The 18,545-nt window shown below is 41.3% G+C and overlaps 1 protein-coding gene across 1 annotated transcript; it reads left to right on the top strand.

The window, feature by feature from the left end:
• Positions 1-5,877: 5,877 nt before the first annotated feature.
• On the top strand, positions 5,878-17,880 carry LOC135260971 (protein APCDD1-like). The gene is made up of 5 exons (XM_064346746.1): positions 5,878-6,404; positions 10,371-10,554; positions 11,175-11,694; positions 15,366-15,687; positions 16,130-17,880. Exons 1-5 carry the CDS (start codon positions 6,350-6,352, stop codon positions 16,567-16,569), a joined length of 1,521 nt encoding a protein of 506 aa, XP_064202816.1. The 5' UTR covers positions 5,878-6,349; the 3' UTR covers positions 16,570-17,880.
• Positions 17,881-18,545: the final 665 nt, after the last annotated feature.

Here is an 18,545-nt window from a genome sequence, read left to right on the forward strand (position 1 = left end):
AAAATGTTTTCTCTAAAAAAATATGCATTCATTACGCATTTTGTATGGTCATAGGTACACGTGCTACCAAAGACATTTCTTGGTTCATTCAAAATCAATACCAAACCCATGTCCTAACCTTTCTTCAAGCTGCTGAACACAACCGTAAACTTGCCTCAAGCCTCAGACTTACTGTTCTCCTAACCCTAACCCTAACCCTAACCCTAGCTGAACACTAGTTTGAGCCCTAAATCCAAATTGAAGCCATTGGTACGTTTGAAAACATCAGGAAACCAATTTCAAATTGATGGAAAACAAGGTAAATAACATGAATACAATAATGCAAAAGCAAAATAATAAGTTTGAGGTAAAAAAAAAAATGTTATCCCTGAATAAATATGCATTTATTTAGCATTTTGTATGGTCATAGGTACACATGCTACCAGAGAAATTTTTTGGTTCATTCAAAATCATTAACAAACCCATGTCCTAACCTTTCTTCAAGCTGCTGAACACAACCGTAAACTTGCCTCAACCCTCAGACTTACCGTTTTCCTAACCCTAACCCTAACCCTAACCCTAGCTGAACACGAGTTTGAGCCCTTAACCCTATTTGAAGCCATTGGTACCTTTGAAAACATCAGATAAGCAATTTAAAAATAATGGAAAACAAGGTAAATTACATAAATACAATAATACAAATGAAAAATAATAAGTTTGAGGTAAAACAAAAATGTTTTCCCTAAAAAAATATGCATTTATTATACATATGGTATGGTCATAGGTACACATGCCACCAGAGAAATTTTTTGGTTCATTCAAAATCATTAACAAACCCATGTCCTAACCTTTCTTCAAGCTGCTGAACACAACCGTAAACTTGCCTCAACCCTCAGACTTACCGTTCTCCTAACCCTAACCCTAACCCTAACCCTAGCTGAACACTAGTTTGAGCCCTAAACCCTAATTGAAGGCATTGGTACCATAGAAAACATCAGAAAACCAATTAAAAATAGATGGATAGCAAGTTAAACATCATGAAAACTATAATACAAATGCAAAATAATATGTTTGAGGTCATTTAAAACACAAAAATGTTTTATCTAAAAAAAATTTGCATTCAATACACATTTTGCATCGTCATAGGTACACGTGCTACCACAGACATTTTTTGGTTCATTCAAAATCAATAACAAACCCCTGTCCTAACCTTTCTTCAAGCTGCTGAACACAACCGTAAACTTGCCTCAGCCCTCAGACTTACCGTTTTCCTAACCCTAACCCTAGCTGAACACTAGTTTGTGCCCTAAACCCTAATTGAAGCCATTGGTACCTTTGAAAACATCAGATAACCAATTTAAAATTATTGGAAAACAAGGTAAATTACATAAATACAATAATACAAATGCAAAATAATAAGTTTGAGGTAAAACAAAAATGTTTTCCCTAAATAAATATGTATTTAACATACATTTTGCATGGTCTTGGCTTTCAACTAGTTTTGCTTGTTCAGCTTGATTTTGGTCTTGTCATTCCATAATATTTACACTGTAACTGTATCCTATGTGCATTTTCCCCTAAAATCAGCACTTGTGTGTAAAGATGTACTATGAAAATTGTGATGGATCCTTTGATTAGTTGGTTTATTTGTGTTTGTAATACCGATGGAGGTTTGTCTACTTTAGCCAGAACTCATTTGTGACATCATCTCATCTTTTCTGCAAATATGACTGACACATTTTTTTATCATCAGTTTACTGCCTTGACAGTTTCTGAAAGAGGGATATAACAGACAAGCAGTGCAACGGTATTGTGTCACTACAGCAGTCATGACATCCATCCATCCCAACTCAAATCTACTGCACATGCCCAAGAGATGTGCAGTACCACTTTGAACACACATAGTACAGACTAGTCATTGTGAGAAATGCTTTTGAAGAGGACTAAAGAACTATCCCTCCTTCACCCACTCAGCAACTGCTCAGAGGTTCAGGCTCTGAACCCCGTGCACATTCTGGGGTTCATGAGATCAGAGAACAAACTCAAAGCCAAAAGATCAATACCTGCCCCAGAGGGCAACACAACCCTAAAGGTCTCTCTGTCTTGCACGAATGCTCTCTTTCTCTCTCTCTCACTCTTTCTATCTCACTCTCTCTTACAGTATATTCTCTTATTCTCTCACTCACATTCTCTCTCTCTCTCTTGCTCTTTTTCAGGAGGTCATTAAATTCACCTGGCAGCACAGACTTTGGGCAGAAGTAGGATGTGGACCTGGGAGTTTGTACTGACCACAGCGAATGTGTTTTACATTACCATTGTGTAAAAAATATAGAATATTCCAGCATTCATTATAATTTTCATTTGTGGGATACACTGCTATAAAACTGAAAGAGCAGTGTTCTTGTAATGCTAGTTAATTCAGTTAAAGAACCAACCCAAAATGGTCAGGCACAAAAACAGAACAGAAATGAGGCAGAACAAGATGGAAATTACGTAAAGAGAACTTTAGCAAAACCAAGGCCAAAACCAAAACCAAGTTATTCCCGTACTTCAGAGTTTATGAACTATCCAGTCACTTCAAGGAACTGGTTTTGAGGTCTTTGTAAATTAAAAAGGTCTTTGTCCTAGGATTAATACAATTTATGAGTTGGTTGGCAGGTTTAGCCTTACAGCCCAAACCAAAGTCTATCTGTGGTAATATGTTCTGTAGAACTCTAGTGTACATTTTATAGGGACTCAGGATGCTTTGGTTTCTGGTTTAGTCACTTGAGTTTCCACAATTGTAGTCTTTAGGTTAAGTGTATCTCTAGCTAGATGTTGCTGCCAAAAATAGCTTTTAGACAGCCATGGACCAGAGTGGAAAAGGTAAGAATCTGTGCATTTTGATATTAGAAGACACTCTTAACCAGAGAGACTCACACAGATTACATTTTGTACAGGCAATTAATTTGTACAGCTGGATATTTACAGATCCAATTGAAGTTAGGTAACTTGCCCAAGGTACAATAGTAGCATCCCAGGTTGAATCAGACCTACAACCTTTGAGCCACAGATCCAGTTCCCTAACCATTATAGTACACTGCTCTCACCATATCTGCTATGCATCTGCAGCTCATCACTTTTTAGTGACCCCACTGATCAAGTGGATGGCCATAGTCTGCTCGCTAAAGCTGCACATGAAGAGTCTTCCTCTGATTCAGGTCTGAGCAGCTTGGCTTGCAGGCCACAGTGTGAAAAGAAGCAGCTGGTGACATCATGTACTTCAGAGGAGAGAGCATGCTGGTCTCTCCTGCATCAGCTGTGGCGGTTTCTGCAAGAATGTGCCTTTTTTCAATTGGGTATTCCATACTGGGGAGAATGGGGTGGGGAGATCAGTAAAAAACAAAGCTTAATTTTACTGAAGGCAATGGGCCTTTACTTAATAGAAACATACTTGTACCAGTTCATGCTGGGAAACCCTGTTTTCCTATTTGCGTGGGATTGAGAGATGCACCATGGTGACATTTTCCACACAAGGGGCATGTTTCAGTGGTGAAACCTGAAGGTGGCCTTCAGAACACTGGCTGCTCCTCTTCGTGTGAACTAACAGGGGACACCATGGCCCTGCTTGGATTCATCAGAATGGACTAACGTGCCCTATATTTAGACCTGCCTGCAAAAAGCAGAGTGGAGGTGTACAAGTGCACATGGCTGGAAAATACACTTATGAATCACACCCACGACTGCAGCTTTCACTGATTTAGAGAGCACCAAGCGCCTTTCCTTGGACAAAAATAAGTATTTGGCCTCAAAATGTATTTTTCACATGAATGTTTGGAGCAGTGATTTGCAGTTCTGGTTAGGCAGGGCTGTAGCATCTGCTGCTTTGATTCTGACTCTTAAATGCTGAGGACAATATTTGGACAGCAAGTCACTTCACATGGTGTTCCAGGAGTGATAACTCATGCATCATAAGTACCAAAGAAACGCTGTATATCATCAGGACCAAATAAATGCTGTATACCACCAGTATCAAGGAAACCCTATATATCATCAGTACCAAATAAATGCTGTATATCATCAGTACCAAACAAATGCTATATATCATCAGTACCAAAAAAAATGTGTTAATATGGTTCCGGGAAGGTTCAGTATCTGGCAGAGGGGTGAATATAATTTCAATGTCGCTTTAAAAAGGGGCAGGATCTGGCAGAAGATGAATACCAATCGCATGTGACTGACAACTTCTTTGGCAGTGCAGGCCATGAGCATTAAAGTTGGAGGCTGTCTAATGCTAGACCCAAATCCCTGAAGTATGCTGTGGTTCAGAGCCTGACTGCACAAACCCTCTAGAGAGCAATTCAGTCGTTCTGGTTTTTATTTCTTATTTGTGGGTGTTCTTGTTTGCCTCTACTCAGCTTCATGCTCATCAGCTCCCCTTAATCCTTGCAAAAAGAATCTACCCAAACCGTCTTTCATGTCTTTTCAAAATGGGGAAAAGACAGAAAAACACAAGTGCTACTGTGTCTAGTTTGTCTACATAATGGCTGGAAGACTGCTTTCACTGTGCTGTGTCTGCTCTGACTCAGCTGTTATTACAGAGAGTGTACTTTCCTTCAGTTTTCCTTTGGAATCTATGCTGTCTGATAAGTGACAGCGGCTTTGTCAATTTAAGTGTTGAAAGCCAGGTCTTTTCCAGAATCACTTAAAAAGCCACCCAGGCATAAAAAAGTGTACATGAGAAATACGAACAAGGGGAATATATAGACTATTCAGGAACACATCTTTGATAGTGTTAAGCTAAAAAGAAAATGTTGATTTACACTTCATATACACATGCGTTAGCAGGTTATCAGATGAAAAAACAAACTGCTGAATGTGCTGTTTTAGACTCTTCCCACTTTGGAGTGGGGGTCTTATCAGAAGTGGTCCTGACATACCCATTCTGTTTAAGTGCAACAGGACAAAGCTCAGTGATGGGATTTGGTGACCACTCTCAGGTCTAGTGGTGGTGGCCCTTCAGATAAGCACAGTGACTATATACCTCTATATCTCCATTGGAAGGGCTAGAGCTGACTCAGCTGTGTGTAGAAAAACAGTATGACAAGCTCAATAGAAACTGACCTGGGCTCTACAGTGCCCCAATTTTAGGAACAATTGCTCCTGAACATTGATGATTGCTAACTGGAAAACTTTTTTAGGAGCACATCTACTGACTGGGATGCATTAATGTGCTCCTAAGTTTTTCAACTTATCAGCACATGCACTCCTTAGAAAAAATGTTTGTGTAGAGCCCTACTGGTGTTGTTCACATTTAAAACTGGGCACTTTAAATGTAAACATTAAACATTAAATGTAAACGATATAAACTTGTATACATTAGAGTGGATGTTCTGAATGGATGCTCATTTATGCATTGGGCGTGAACTTAAAACAATGTGAAGCAACATGTAGCAACACATCAGCATTCAACCAAGAACAATATACACCAGCAAAATATGATTCCACTATGGTGTGTAATTGCATGTTGGTAACTTAACTTCAATGTTGTAAACTAGGTATTTTTCACATCCACCTGCTTCTATAGATTTCATATTACAATGGACAAGTCTACAATAAAGTGATTATATGTTACATTGCCTGTTGCATGGTATTTTTTGACCAAAATATATTACATTGAAGGTTTAAATTAAGAATCACTGAAGTATTTATGCAATTCAAACACAGCAGTCAGACACAGACCTACTTTAGAGCATTTAAATGCTGCAAACAACACCTACTATTTGAGGTTCAAGTACTAAGGCTTCATTTTCTTTTGGTGTATAACCCCCTTTGAGGGGTTTAAATTCAGATTTCAAAAACGAAAAAAATCCCACCGGTTGATGTAGTGCCGCTTGTCCACACCCCGAGTCTCTTTGCTCCTCCTTGCGGTTCAGGGGCGGGGGACAGAGGACGCACAGAAGGGAGTAGCTTTGTTAAGCAATGTAATCTAATATCGACACACCGGTCACTCTTGCAGGAAAATGTGCACTGCAGGAGTACGGTCATTTTACTGAAAATAATTATCTGGTTTGGTATCTGGAAAGTGGAAGCAAAATATGTTCATTCAGGAAACGAGCATGGTGCTCACTTGAACTTCGGGTCTTCTGCTGCGTCGCTTGCTCAACTGACAGTCCAGCTGCAGGAATACTCGGTCCGGATAAAGGATAACCTTACTCAGAAAAAAACGGATGCTGAGCAAATTGTCTTACTGTCGGTAGTTTCTGAACTTTTTCATCCGGGACTTTTTGTGGTATTGAAGCGCCGCTATTCGCACACTGACGTAGGATTACATTCGCAAGAACCACTTCACGATTTACTGCAGCAGAAAATTACGAACGAAAATAACTGAATGTTTTTTCTCAGAACAATGCACAACTCAGTAGTGCTGTTGCTTTTGATTCTAGGTGAGTAACAATGCTTTGAAATGGGGTGTCATTTTTTCCCGAGCCACAGGAGCATGTTTGACTTGCGCGCAGTTAATATGTTCTGTCCGCTTAACTCAGCTCTGCATTTATTTATAAAAAGTAAAATGTAGTAGTACAGCTCATTTAGCACATAACAATACTGCTGGTCTCTCTCTCTCGTTCTCTTTCATTTCAGTACAGCAACATGTTTTCGTGGTATACTATTTGTTTAAATGACAGCAATAAAGACAAGTACAGTCATATTAGGCTCTTTCTGTCCTCCGGTGCTGTATGCTAGAATTTGTTTTACCATACACATAGGGCCACAAATTGGCCTCCTTTGTTTTCTCACATTATATTTCAGTCCTCCACCAGCTAGGGGTCACCATAGCCCCTTCTCAAAAAATGATCCCATTTGCACCACCTCAATGATGTAAGTTGATCAACCGCTTTCAATTGATCAATTGCAAGTTCTGAGTAACAACGAAAGCCAGGGTCTGAGGCTCTCCAGGACCAGGAGTGAGGACCAATGGCTTAAAGACATGCTTTTCACAGTATTTAAACTACCATCCATGTTCACTTTCCTTCCTGACTCTCCCCATGTTATGTCAACTAATTGTTTTTATAAATGTCAAAATTAGAAACTCAGTTGTACAATTGGTGACTTAACTGTGCTGTTGGAGTGCCTATGGGGACCCCTGGAGGATAACCATTGAAATACAAATGTAAATCCCTGCAGGTCGCATGGTGGAACCAAACTGGTGTCCCTACATATACAACACAGTATCAAATTAAATGTGAATAGCTGTTGCAATAACTGGAGCTTGAGAGATGAGACACCACGCCAAAATGAAATAATAGTTGCTTATACTGGAATATTTATGCGATTAATCAATATAATAGAATAAAGACATTGAAACCTACATTAACACACCATGTTTTAACCATTTGGTCAATCCTTGCTGCAAATGGTTTAAATAATGCTTCAAATTCAACAAATGAGTTGATTTTTTTTTCAAGTTTTTAACTAGGACAGTGGCCTCTAGGCAATGAAACATGCCATGTTTTTAGGCCTACAGCTATGCATATCCATTGATCACTTTCAATAACTGCTAGTCGTTTAACACGTTATTTAAATTAACCACCGGCACTTATTTACAGTATGGTTTTTTTTTCAGCTTTCTATATGGCCTAGCTAAACATGCGATCATTTAAATATGCATAACTTATCTAAATGCTTCATTAAAAAGCATTAATGATGTCACAGTACTGATAGGAAGAAACAAAAGCATGAGGGAAACCAGATTGGGCTACTGGACTAAATTTGACCTATTTAATCTGTTTGGAATGCCACTGGAGGCCAGCTTTTGGCTGGAACTTCAGATAAACTCAGACGCTGGGAAGAAACTAGATATTTTAAAATGCACTCATTCTTAAGTGGGTTTAAGTGAATATAACATTCAATTAACTCATACGTTATTGCAGCCTTTCCTAACGGCAATAAAACATGAATGTCAGTGTGGATTACTGAGCACAGTAAATCTGGGGTGGGCGGAGAACCTCAGTGAAACTTTTTAAGTGAACCGCAGTTGTAATTTAAAAACAGACACGTGCTGTTAGGGGCAAGCTGTTCTGTCCTTGACACAGTTCAAAAGAAAAAGGGCTTTGTGCTGATGTTTTTACATTTGGGGGCATGCGATTTGATAATGTCTTCTTTAATTATTGTAACCATTGCTCCATTTTTTTTAAAGAAAATATCCTGCTGATAACAATTTCTGTTTGAAACAATGGCCTATGTTCTGTTATTGTGTTTAGATAAATTACTGGCATAATAAATAAATTATCTGGCCTGGGCATACATAAGGTATTTGAGATACTCATGTAAGCAGGAATGCATGGCAAGATAACTTGCCAAGGGGAGCACTACAAAGGATGTGCAGTGTTTCGACTTGGATCAGATCGGGGAATCATGTGGTCAGACCTTGGTTTGCTCTGTTTTAAATGAGATGAAGTTTGAGTTTTTTGGGGGGGCCCAGAACTACCTCATCACCAAGGAAAAGTTTCCAATATTTTTGGTACTGTATGAATGGGTTAAATGGGTTTCTGAATCCATGTACAGTGAAATCAGACACTGCCCAGGACAAGGGCATCTGCAATGCAAATGGACTGAGCAAAGGAATATCCAGTCATCTCTTAATCAAGGCATTCAAATCCAGTTGAAGATGCAGATGGTTATTCACAATAAGGCACCATAATCATAATTATAGTATTCATCATTATGATAATAAATTTGTGTTGGGTTGAAGCATTCAGCATTTGGAATTGGCAGACTTGAGGTATATAGTTTGTGGCAGGAATAGAAATTGTCCAGAAGAGGCATTCTGGTGCTATGATCTAGATCTGCCTGTAAAATAGAAATGTAGTGTATTCATATTTCTGGTGAAATGACCAGGGTGCTGATGCATTCAGACCTCTGCTCAAACAAGGGTCTTAATAGATATGGGTGCTTCTAACATTTAAAAAAAACTATAGCATTGAGTAGCCTGTATTAATGAACTTGATATTTCATAAAGTTGACTGCAGAATTAACAGAAGGCCTTTATATGAGAGCACAGAACACATGAATTGTTCTGTAGTCCTGAGAATTGGCTGTCATTCAGAAACAACCACATAGCTCTGGCACTCGATTCTGTAAGGCACTTGTGTTTTCATTTATGTGTATTGTGTAAATTCTAAAAATGGCGTTCTACTTTTGACAGAAACAGTGACGGAATGAGATCTGCCTCCCTCTCAAAACTGTTGCCCTTTGTGTAGGGGTGACCATTTGGGTTAAGAGTGTTGTTTACACAACGCACCTTTTAAAGGGCTCGTGTTGCTCCTTTTCAGGAGCTCAAACATGAAAATGCAGGCACTGGCAGCCTTCCAGAGGTTTCCAGGCGGGTGAAATTGCTCTGCTGCTTTCAGAGGCAAAAGTGTCCCTTTAATATAGCAGTGCCCTCTACCAACACTGGTGCCACCTCAAACCCTCCAGCTTTATTCGGGTTACATTTGACGAGAAAATCAGGCAGGTGAATGATTATTAGCATTCACTTTGTTGGAACAGGGAAACCTTGGTTGCAGCAGACTGTGTGACTGTAACAGTATTCCTAATCAGACCTTTCACACAAATGAAACTGCATCAGAACACCTGGAAGTATGGGACTGTTGCAACCAAATCAGTCACAAACCAGTCACAACAAGCTTGAGGGCATTCCACGGAGAGAAGGTATAAATATGAAAAAAGCCGGTGAGAAATCGGACTTATAATCATGAAATATATCGGCTTGTGTTACGGAAAGGAAAATGCTAGATGTCCCTTCATCTAAGGTTTCACATAAGACTTCTGAATTCTGGGAGATTTCTCATTTTAAACTGCAAGGTGCATCTTGGTACTGAAACCCTGAATCTGTAAATATTGATGCTGAAATATTATTTAATAATAATAATTTCAGATGTTTCAAGAACTAGGATAGAGACTGACTGCAACTCAATTTATTAAAGTCTTGCTTAGTATAATGTGTGACTGCTTTGATAAATCATAGGGTTTCTTTGATGAATGACAATGCTTGATTGATATTTGTTTTGGGTTAATCAGGTTAGTCTTTTATACTCTGGCTGTAGCTCTGTCTGCATATCACAGTGAAACAGTGTAAGCGGCCTGCATAACTCCAGTCCTTGACAGAAGTACAGAAAGTTACCTAAATATCTCACCAGCTTATCTAGAGTGATGACAAGAGTTTAATCTATAAGGTCAAATTAACTTTTGCATCAGAGTACTCTGATGCAAAACAAGCACTGGCACAATGATCCTCTGGGAATGGAGTTGAGCACCATTGGTAAATGAGTCAATCCTCCTTTGCCCTCTGCTGGACTGTAATTCCAAAGACACAGTGTGGCTCTGACTGAGACTGGCCTGTTCTCTGCCAGGTTGGAGTGAAGGCTCCACGCTGCTCTATTTCGAGAGCAGGACCAACCCCTTGTCCTTGGAGAAGAACTTTGGACGGCAGCCCAAGGACAACCAGTGCTCCCACATGCTGAAACATCTCCACAATGGGGCACGGATCTCCGTGCAGATGCCCCCTAACATTGTGGGTCACTGGGTGTCCACCAGGTGAGACAGCGTGTTAATGATTAACCATCTGATTGAATTGAAAGAAATCTGAACTTATAGAACTTATAGGGGTGCACAGTTCTGGTCCTGGAGGGCTGGTCTGTGTGCTGGTTTTTGTTCCAACCTATTACCAAAGTGTTAGTTTTCTGACAACTCTATAAACTATGCCAGTTCAGTCCTGCACTTGAGCGCATTAAAACCTTTAAGATACACTTTCTGTGGCTGTACCTGGTGCTTATACAAATGTCAGATCAAAATATGATTAAGCAAATTGAATAAATAAGAGCAGAAGTCCTGAAGTGGATCGGCCCTTGTTGTGCACTCTTGTTTTTAGTTCCTTGTCTGTACTCTTTTTGAGGTGCTTGCCTCAAGATAAAAGGAGAGAGTTATTTTGTTAACTTAAGTTTTTTTTTTAAATATGGAAACACTGAGTTATGAAAATGAGTTTTGACATCAGCTTTAACATTAATCTAGTACATTTAACATAAGTTTGGTACTTTTAACATTACTCTAATACATTTAACATTGCTCTAAATAATGTAGCATTACTCTGGTGCATTTAACATTACTCTGGTGCATTACTGTAGTGGATGGCTTGATGAGATTTTTTGATTTTACAGCTGTGAGGTGAGGCCTGGCCCAGAATTCATCACCAGGTCGTACCGGTTCTACCAGAACCAGACCTTCAAGGCCCACCAGTTCTATTACGGGGACAACCACTGCACCACGCCCGCCTACACCCTGGTGATCCGCGGCCGCCTGAAGCCACGACAGGCTTCCTGGATCACGCGCGGGGGCACGGAGGCCGAGTACCAGGTCCACCGGATCCAGCTGGCGTGCCACAGCGAGGCGGCGGCCAGGGACCTCGCCCCACGCCTCAGCCGCGCCTGCCGGGGGGCGGAGCCCTGGGCACCGGGCGTGGCCTACGACCTGCTGAGCGAGGAGGGCAGCTGCGACTGCTCGCGCGGGCTCAACTTCGCCATGCACGAGCTGCAGCTGCTGCGCGTGGAGAAGCAGTACCTGCACCACAACCTGGACCACCTGGTGGAGGAGCTCTTCCTGGGGGACATCCACACAGAGCCTGCGCAGAGGATGTACTACCGGCCCTCCAGCTACCAGGCCGCCCTGCAGAACGCCAAGGTCAGACAGCCGGTTCGCTGCTATTACTGCACGGCCATTGTTGTTAGATTAACTTTATTTCTCCCTGGGGGAACTTCAGGAGCTTTACGTTGTAAGCACTGGAATGATGTGTGGTCATGCCAATAATGTGTATTTGAATTTGAGAAGAGGCATCTATGTGGGGCTCTGAGCTGAGGTCAGACCTGCAAGCCCTTGGAGCTCTGTGTGTGTGTGTGTGTGTGTGTGTGGGTGTGTGTGCATGTGTGCGCTTGTGCGTGCAAGCGTGTGTGGATGTGTGCAGGTGCACATTAGTGCCAAGGTAATAGAGTTCTGCACTCTGAGTTCTTACATCTGTATAGGAGATATATCTTAAATTGATGGTTACAAAACGAGTGAACAAAAGTCACAGTGATTTATGACAGTGAACCACTTTTTAATGTTAAAATGTTGTTGGCATCATAGAAGAAATGCTTAGAATTTCTGTCTGCTCTTCATGCCAGGAACAGGAAAATTATCTCTGGTAGTGATCAACAGGTGGTATTCTCAGAATTTTTGAATTGTACAGCATATGAATCATTCCGGGGAGCAAATTCCATTTGGGATTTCATGCATGCCTGAGACCATATCAGAAGGTTAAAATGAGCATCAGGCAGATCAGACCAGATGGATGAACTTCTGTCCACCGCAGGTACAGTACACTGTAAAAAAAAACACATTTTTAAACTTTTTGAAGCCGGCTGAGCTGCCACCACTTTAGGAGATCTGAAATTCCATGTTCAAGCACTATGAAACACCACTCTTATTTTGGGGGAAAGAGATATTTGCATTGCAACTTTGCTTCATGGAAGATAATTATTTTGAGGCTTGTTGACATGTATGTACTTGGATGTATAAAATGTACATCTAAGTAAAAATAGTATGCTGAATTTGTGGAGCAAGATTTCCAACGTTCTTGTGCAAAAGATTGAAAGTGAGTTCTGCTTTATTTTCACAAACTCACCTGCAGATTGAGACTCAATTCCAGTAGTAGTGCTTTACAATATGAGCAAACACAAACTCTATGAAACTGGTTCTTTTTCACGGGTATTATTCCCAAGATGTTTCAACATGACAGTAACCGTTTAATTTTAATTAATTCTACCATCAATTGTTATTGAATAGTAGAATTAATTAAAATTGAACCTAACTGTAACATCCATGAAACTGTTACCCTCCAAATGTTCAGTCTTTCACCAAACTATGCAGATTGTAACGATAGCCGGCGAATTCCAGAGCCTCGGAATGCTGGCGCGCGTAGCGTGAGTGTAGAGGGGTCGGGAGAGAGAGGTCAGTGTGACCTCTTGCGTACCTGTCCCCTGCTTGGCCAGGCCAGCCAGGAGGCTGCGTTTAATGAGCGGGAAATTCCTGAGACTGAAGAAGCTGCACATCTTCTACACACATGTTGTGTGCTGTGCTTGAGTGACCTGCCTCTTCCCCTCCTGCTGTTTCTTTACACTGGGGAACCCTGTGAAGGGGTCTACCTCACAGCATGTGGAAATCAATTTCTTATCATAGAAAATCTATGATGCTTGTTATATGGGGCAAGAGCTGTACCTGGATTCAATCTGTACAGCTGGCTTTAAGGACATGCTTTCTGAACTTTGTTCCCTTCTCTGCATTATTGAGAGACTAAAAGTAATGAATATTCACACAACAGCCAAGAAAATATATCACCGGATGCTTTGCTTTCAGTGGGAAACAAATTACACCTTTTTGGTTTTCTGACGAAGAACAAAACAGGTAATTCACTGGGTCGATTACAAAGATTGTAAAAATCTACCTTTGACAGTTGTGGACCATGAATATGAATCATGGTCAAACTACACCCTGAAAGCTTCAACTCTGCAGACAGCCCAGCTGAAATGGTTTATGCAGGGCTGGAGAATAAGTACACCCACTCGCCCAAGGCCAGTGGCTTAGACAAAAGGCGAGTACCAAAGAGAGAGCACTAGCCCATTCAGCCTGTGGCAATTAAAAAGTGCATAATCAACTACAAACAGAAAATCACGCCAAATTATGTATTGACCTCTCATGCTTCTATATGTCAATGTGTGTCTGTCGTTTCACCTTAAATTTCAGTGTCAAGATGACATGCTTCAGGCAGGCTCTTCCAGGGCACTTTCCCCAGGGGCTTCCCAGTCAGCCAATCAATTTGAAGGGCTTGGCCTCAGTGAGCCAATCGGTATTCAACACTGTTCTGTAGTGCGAATGTAGAGGCAAGACTCGCACAGAACTGTCATCTGCTCTTCACGATCTTCAAAATCTCCATCTAAAAAGTACATGGAAACAAGAGTTAGAACATTGGTGCATAGCTGGATCACTGGTAGGGGGAGTGGCGATGCACAGACTGTCTTACTGTGAGGGTTGTACAGTGCAAGTGCTTTGCTCACATATGCTCCTAGAATTTTGAAATACATTTCATAGTTCTATGAGTAATATTATTTATGGAAATATTACTACTAGAACAAGAATGTACCATGCATGCCATAAGGTACTGTGCATAATAGTAGACATGGTATGGATTTAATCAGAATCAGAATCAGAATCAGAATCGAATTTATTGCCAAGTACATTTACACATACGAGGAATTTGCTTTGGTCAACACACCGAGGCAGCCATCTGCGGCGCCAACGTATTAGATGAAAAATGAGAGAACAGGAGGAAGGAGGAGGAGAAAAAACAGTCCTTTCAATGAAACGAGAGGGCACTCGTTTCATTGAAACGAAGAAAAACCTCAGCACATAGCAACATAATAAAAACATTACAAACATTACAAACATTACAACAAAAACTCGAAGACTTTCACATGTGGTAGGGGGTAGGGTGTCGGGGAGGGGAAGTGTCGCAGCACAGACACTGGGGGGAGCGCGCAGCCGCTCAGGGCTAGTAACAGTTCAGCTGGGCTAGTGGAAATTTTTGGCCACTAGCCTGGCTGGCTAGTGACAAAAATCTTTAAGAGTCACCCTTGGGTTTATGGTCTTAGACCATAGTCTGCATTTTTTTTTCTCTCTTTCATTGCCCAGAAATTGCTTGATCACACTGAGAGAGCTCACTGGAAGCAGTTTCTGAGTGCAGCAAGGATGTAGTGGATCAGACCCTTTGAGACGCTTTTAAAGCAACTAATCAAAGAGTTAAATGAGAAGCTAATGAGGCAGCAGGGAAAAACCACAGGTTTTTTTTTTAAAAGGCAAAGGGGGGGATTTACATAGCACTGTAATTTTATTTGTTTCTTATTGGAGCCTATAACCATATGACGCATGTCTAAATAGGTGCTTCATAGGCGCCCTCAAATTACACAGGATAGCTAGAATGTTTGCCGGCTGTTTACCCTGAAAAAAATGGTGGTGCTATGCAGCTCCCGGGCTGAGGAAATTCGGGAGGAACTGAAGGGTTTTCGGTTTGTGAGTATTCCAGCACGTGGTAAAAGTTGAGCTGCTAGTTTAATCAACATGCAAAAATCAGTCTTAGACCCGCCCATGAATCACTAATTACAGTCCACAGTCAGTGATTAGATGGCCACACCCTCCAGGGTGGAGCGTAGACGGATACTATCATCAGCACACTGGTGGCATAGCATTGCTGTTTTATAATGGATGTTTAGCATCCTGCTCTGTAGGTTAGGGGTTAAACTGTTTGACTGGTTTGCTTTCAGAACCATGACCAGACTTGCATCGCTTGCCGCATCATTTACCGGTCGGACGAGCACCACCCGCCCATCCTCCCTCCCCGAGCAGAGCTGACCGTCGCCCTGCACGGCCAGTGGGTCAGCCAGCGCTGTGAGGTCCGTCCTGAGGTGCTCTTCCTCACCCGCCATTTTGTCTTTCATGACACCAACAACACCTGGGAAGGACACTACTTCCACTACTCTGACCCTGTCTGCAAGCACCCCACCTTCACCATCTACGCCAGGGGGCGCTATAGCCATGGCCGTCACTCCACCCACGTCATGGGCGGGACTGAATTTGTCTTCAAAGGTATGAACACGCACATCTACACTAAATGTATAGAGTTAAAGAGAGCTCTAATTCATATGTTTTGTAATGTACCATTATTCAAGAGAATGAAGTCAGAGCATTAAAGTTTGATTGGTAAGTTTATGGAAGTCACACACATTACATTCCTCATTCCAGAAGCTACCAAATAGTATATTTAGGCCCAGAAAAAAACAGTAAAAAAATTATTCAAAGACTTCTGCTGTTTTCATTCCAACCAACTGATGTGAGATGTGTAAGTGGCTTGAAGGACAATGATGAGACCGCATTGTGTTGTATTTTGTGTTGTTTTACATTGTATCGTTGTGTTCATCTTCTGTTTTACCCGAGTTTGTCTTACTCTGCCATGTGCTATTTCCACTTTCTTAAGTAGTTTAATGGACATTACATACAACTTTGTAATGTGATCTCTCTGTGTCTCCAGTAAGCCACATGCGTGTGAGGCCCATGGACTTGGCCACCACCTCCCTACTGAATGTCTTCAGTGGGGACGAGTGTGGGGTGGAGGGGTCCTGGCAGATAGGCGTGGAGCAGGACGTCACGCTCACCCAGGGATGTGTGGCCCTGGGTATCCGGCTGCCCCACACCGAGTATGAACTCTTCCGCATGGAGCAGGATGCCCACGGACGCTACCTCCTGTACAACGGGCAGAGGCCCAGCGATGGCTCCAGTCCTGACCGGCCAGACAAGAGGGCCACGTCCTACCAGATGCCCCTAGTCCAGTGTTCCACCAGCAGCCAGGGGTCGGAGGTCACTGACCAGCCCCTGCGGCTCAGGGGTGGCTGTGGACAGCTTCGCAGCAGCCTCTTGGGGGACATGCTCTGCACTTTGCTGGTCACCCTAATTTTCCTGCGTCCAGGCTGAGACAAGCAGCCCTTTGTTTTTTTTCCACAGCGTGGAGATGGTACAGAGAGTACAGACAGAGGTCTCGGCCCTCAAAATGGAGACTGTTTACATGATGCACTTGAGTGGCTTGAACGTTTGCTCTTTTTTAATGCTGTGGGAGCAAGAGTCAAGAATCATAGGTCAAGGGTCAAGAGGGACATGAACACTTTCTTTGGTGCCTGTCATTTGATCCTCATCCAGTGGAGACTCAGAATTGCTTTGCCACGGTAACAGCACTTTAGTAGACTAGTTCTATGAAGAGTATGTGTACATCATACAGGGACACAGGAAGTGGTTTTATATGCTGTACATACCTATAGATGTTTAAAAGGGGTCTGTAAAGTAAGGTCACTGATATATTCATACACTGAAAATATTTTTCTACCATGAATGGTTGAGATGAATAAAGTAAAAGTGCTGCATACATCTTCGGAAAAGCTCTGAAAATGTTTGATGCTGAATAAAATGGAATTTGTGAATAGAATGGAATGCTGCATAAAACGTGGCACTTCTATCAATGTCTTCATTGATTCATAGCGATAACAGCTGCAGACTTGTCGGATTTCCTGCTCTGTAGAATAGATCATTTGTCCTCAGAACCAGATTTCAACATCTAAAAAGTGAAGTGCATTTTTCTCAACTTCCAACACATTTCCTTTTTTTCATTTATGTGGTTACATTTAAATGGTATTTCATCCATCTTTTAAAAAATTAGATATTGAAGTTGAACAAGGGTTAGAAATGGGGTTAAGGGTTATAATTAGGGTTAGGTTTAGGGCTAGGGTTGAGTTTATGAAAACGATAAGCAATAATGGTTGAGTTAGGATGTAGGTTATGTTTAGAAAGGGTCAGAGCAAGCCTTTACAGAGCGGACACAAATCCAAAAATGGACACATTTCCTGTTGTGTGGAGCATGTGTCAATGTCAGAAATTGCAGTTTTGTGTTGGACAATGGACATAATTTAGTACACGGAGGTGTTCTGGTCCAGACACTTGGTATACATTACCAGACATGGCCATCCACATCTCAGCACACGCCACAAAATTTCAGTCCATGAATTCATTGGGAATGTCTGAGTCCAGAAATCCTCAATCAGAAACTGGGAGTATGGAGAAGCGTAGAAATGCATGTGCTGACATGGGTAAACTACCACTAATGACCAATACACCCAATATTTCAACTTCCAGAAACTCATGCAGTGCAGATTTTGGATTAAATTTTTTCACTTTTGGGATGTAACCCATATGTATAGTGCAGTAAATTCTTCTGAATAAAACATTTCAAAAATATTTCCTTGTGTTTATTTAATTGATCTTATTAAGATTGCTTTTTATCCATCTTAATAGACAATTCACGATCTGAAGATCACTTCTAGGCCTATTAATAGAATTTAGGGTTAGGATTAGGGTTAGGATTAGGGTTACAAAAATGATGTGTTGGCACGGAGGCAGATTTCATAATTTTTTTACTTTTGGGATGTAACGCTATAGCCATATATATATTTGACATTTTTTCTGATAAAAGATGCCAGACATATTTTAATGCGTTCATCGGATTGAATTGATCATTTACATGTCCAAGCATGCAAGTACTGGAACCCTATTGTTTTTGTCTGTTTCTTTTTCTGCCATAAAAATGTTTGCAGAGCAAAAACCCTACCTCATAGAGCAACAAGTAGCCAGTAAATATCAAAGTGGGAAATTCATAATTGCAAAAAATCATGGTTCATAACTGAAGTGGAGGCCTTAAACTGACCTACCTGGACTGTAGGAGACATATGTGGCAACACAGGCTAGAACGCATGGTACTGATTTTGGGACAGACCAGTTCCTCCTCCCTCTTTCTCAGCCCTCCACAAATTTTTTCAATCATATTTCTAAGCCACCAAGTTAAAATAGTAAAAATTAGGAAAAATACCACTGCAAGTTTTCCCCAAATTCAGATTAGCATGGCC

Source organism: Anguilla rostrata, chromosome 8 (genome assembly GCF_018555375.3).
Source record: "Anguilla rostrata isolate EN2019 chromosome 8, ASM1855537v3, whole genome shotgun sequence".
Classification (NCBI taxonomy): Eukaryota; Metazoa; Chordata; class Actinopteri; order Anguilliformes; family Anguillidae; genus Anguilla; species Anguilla rostrata.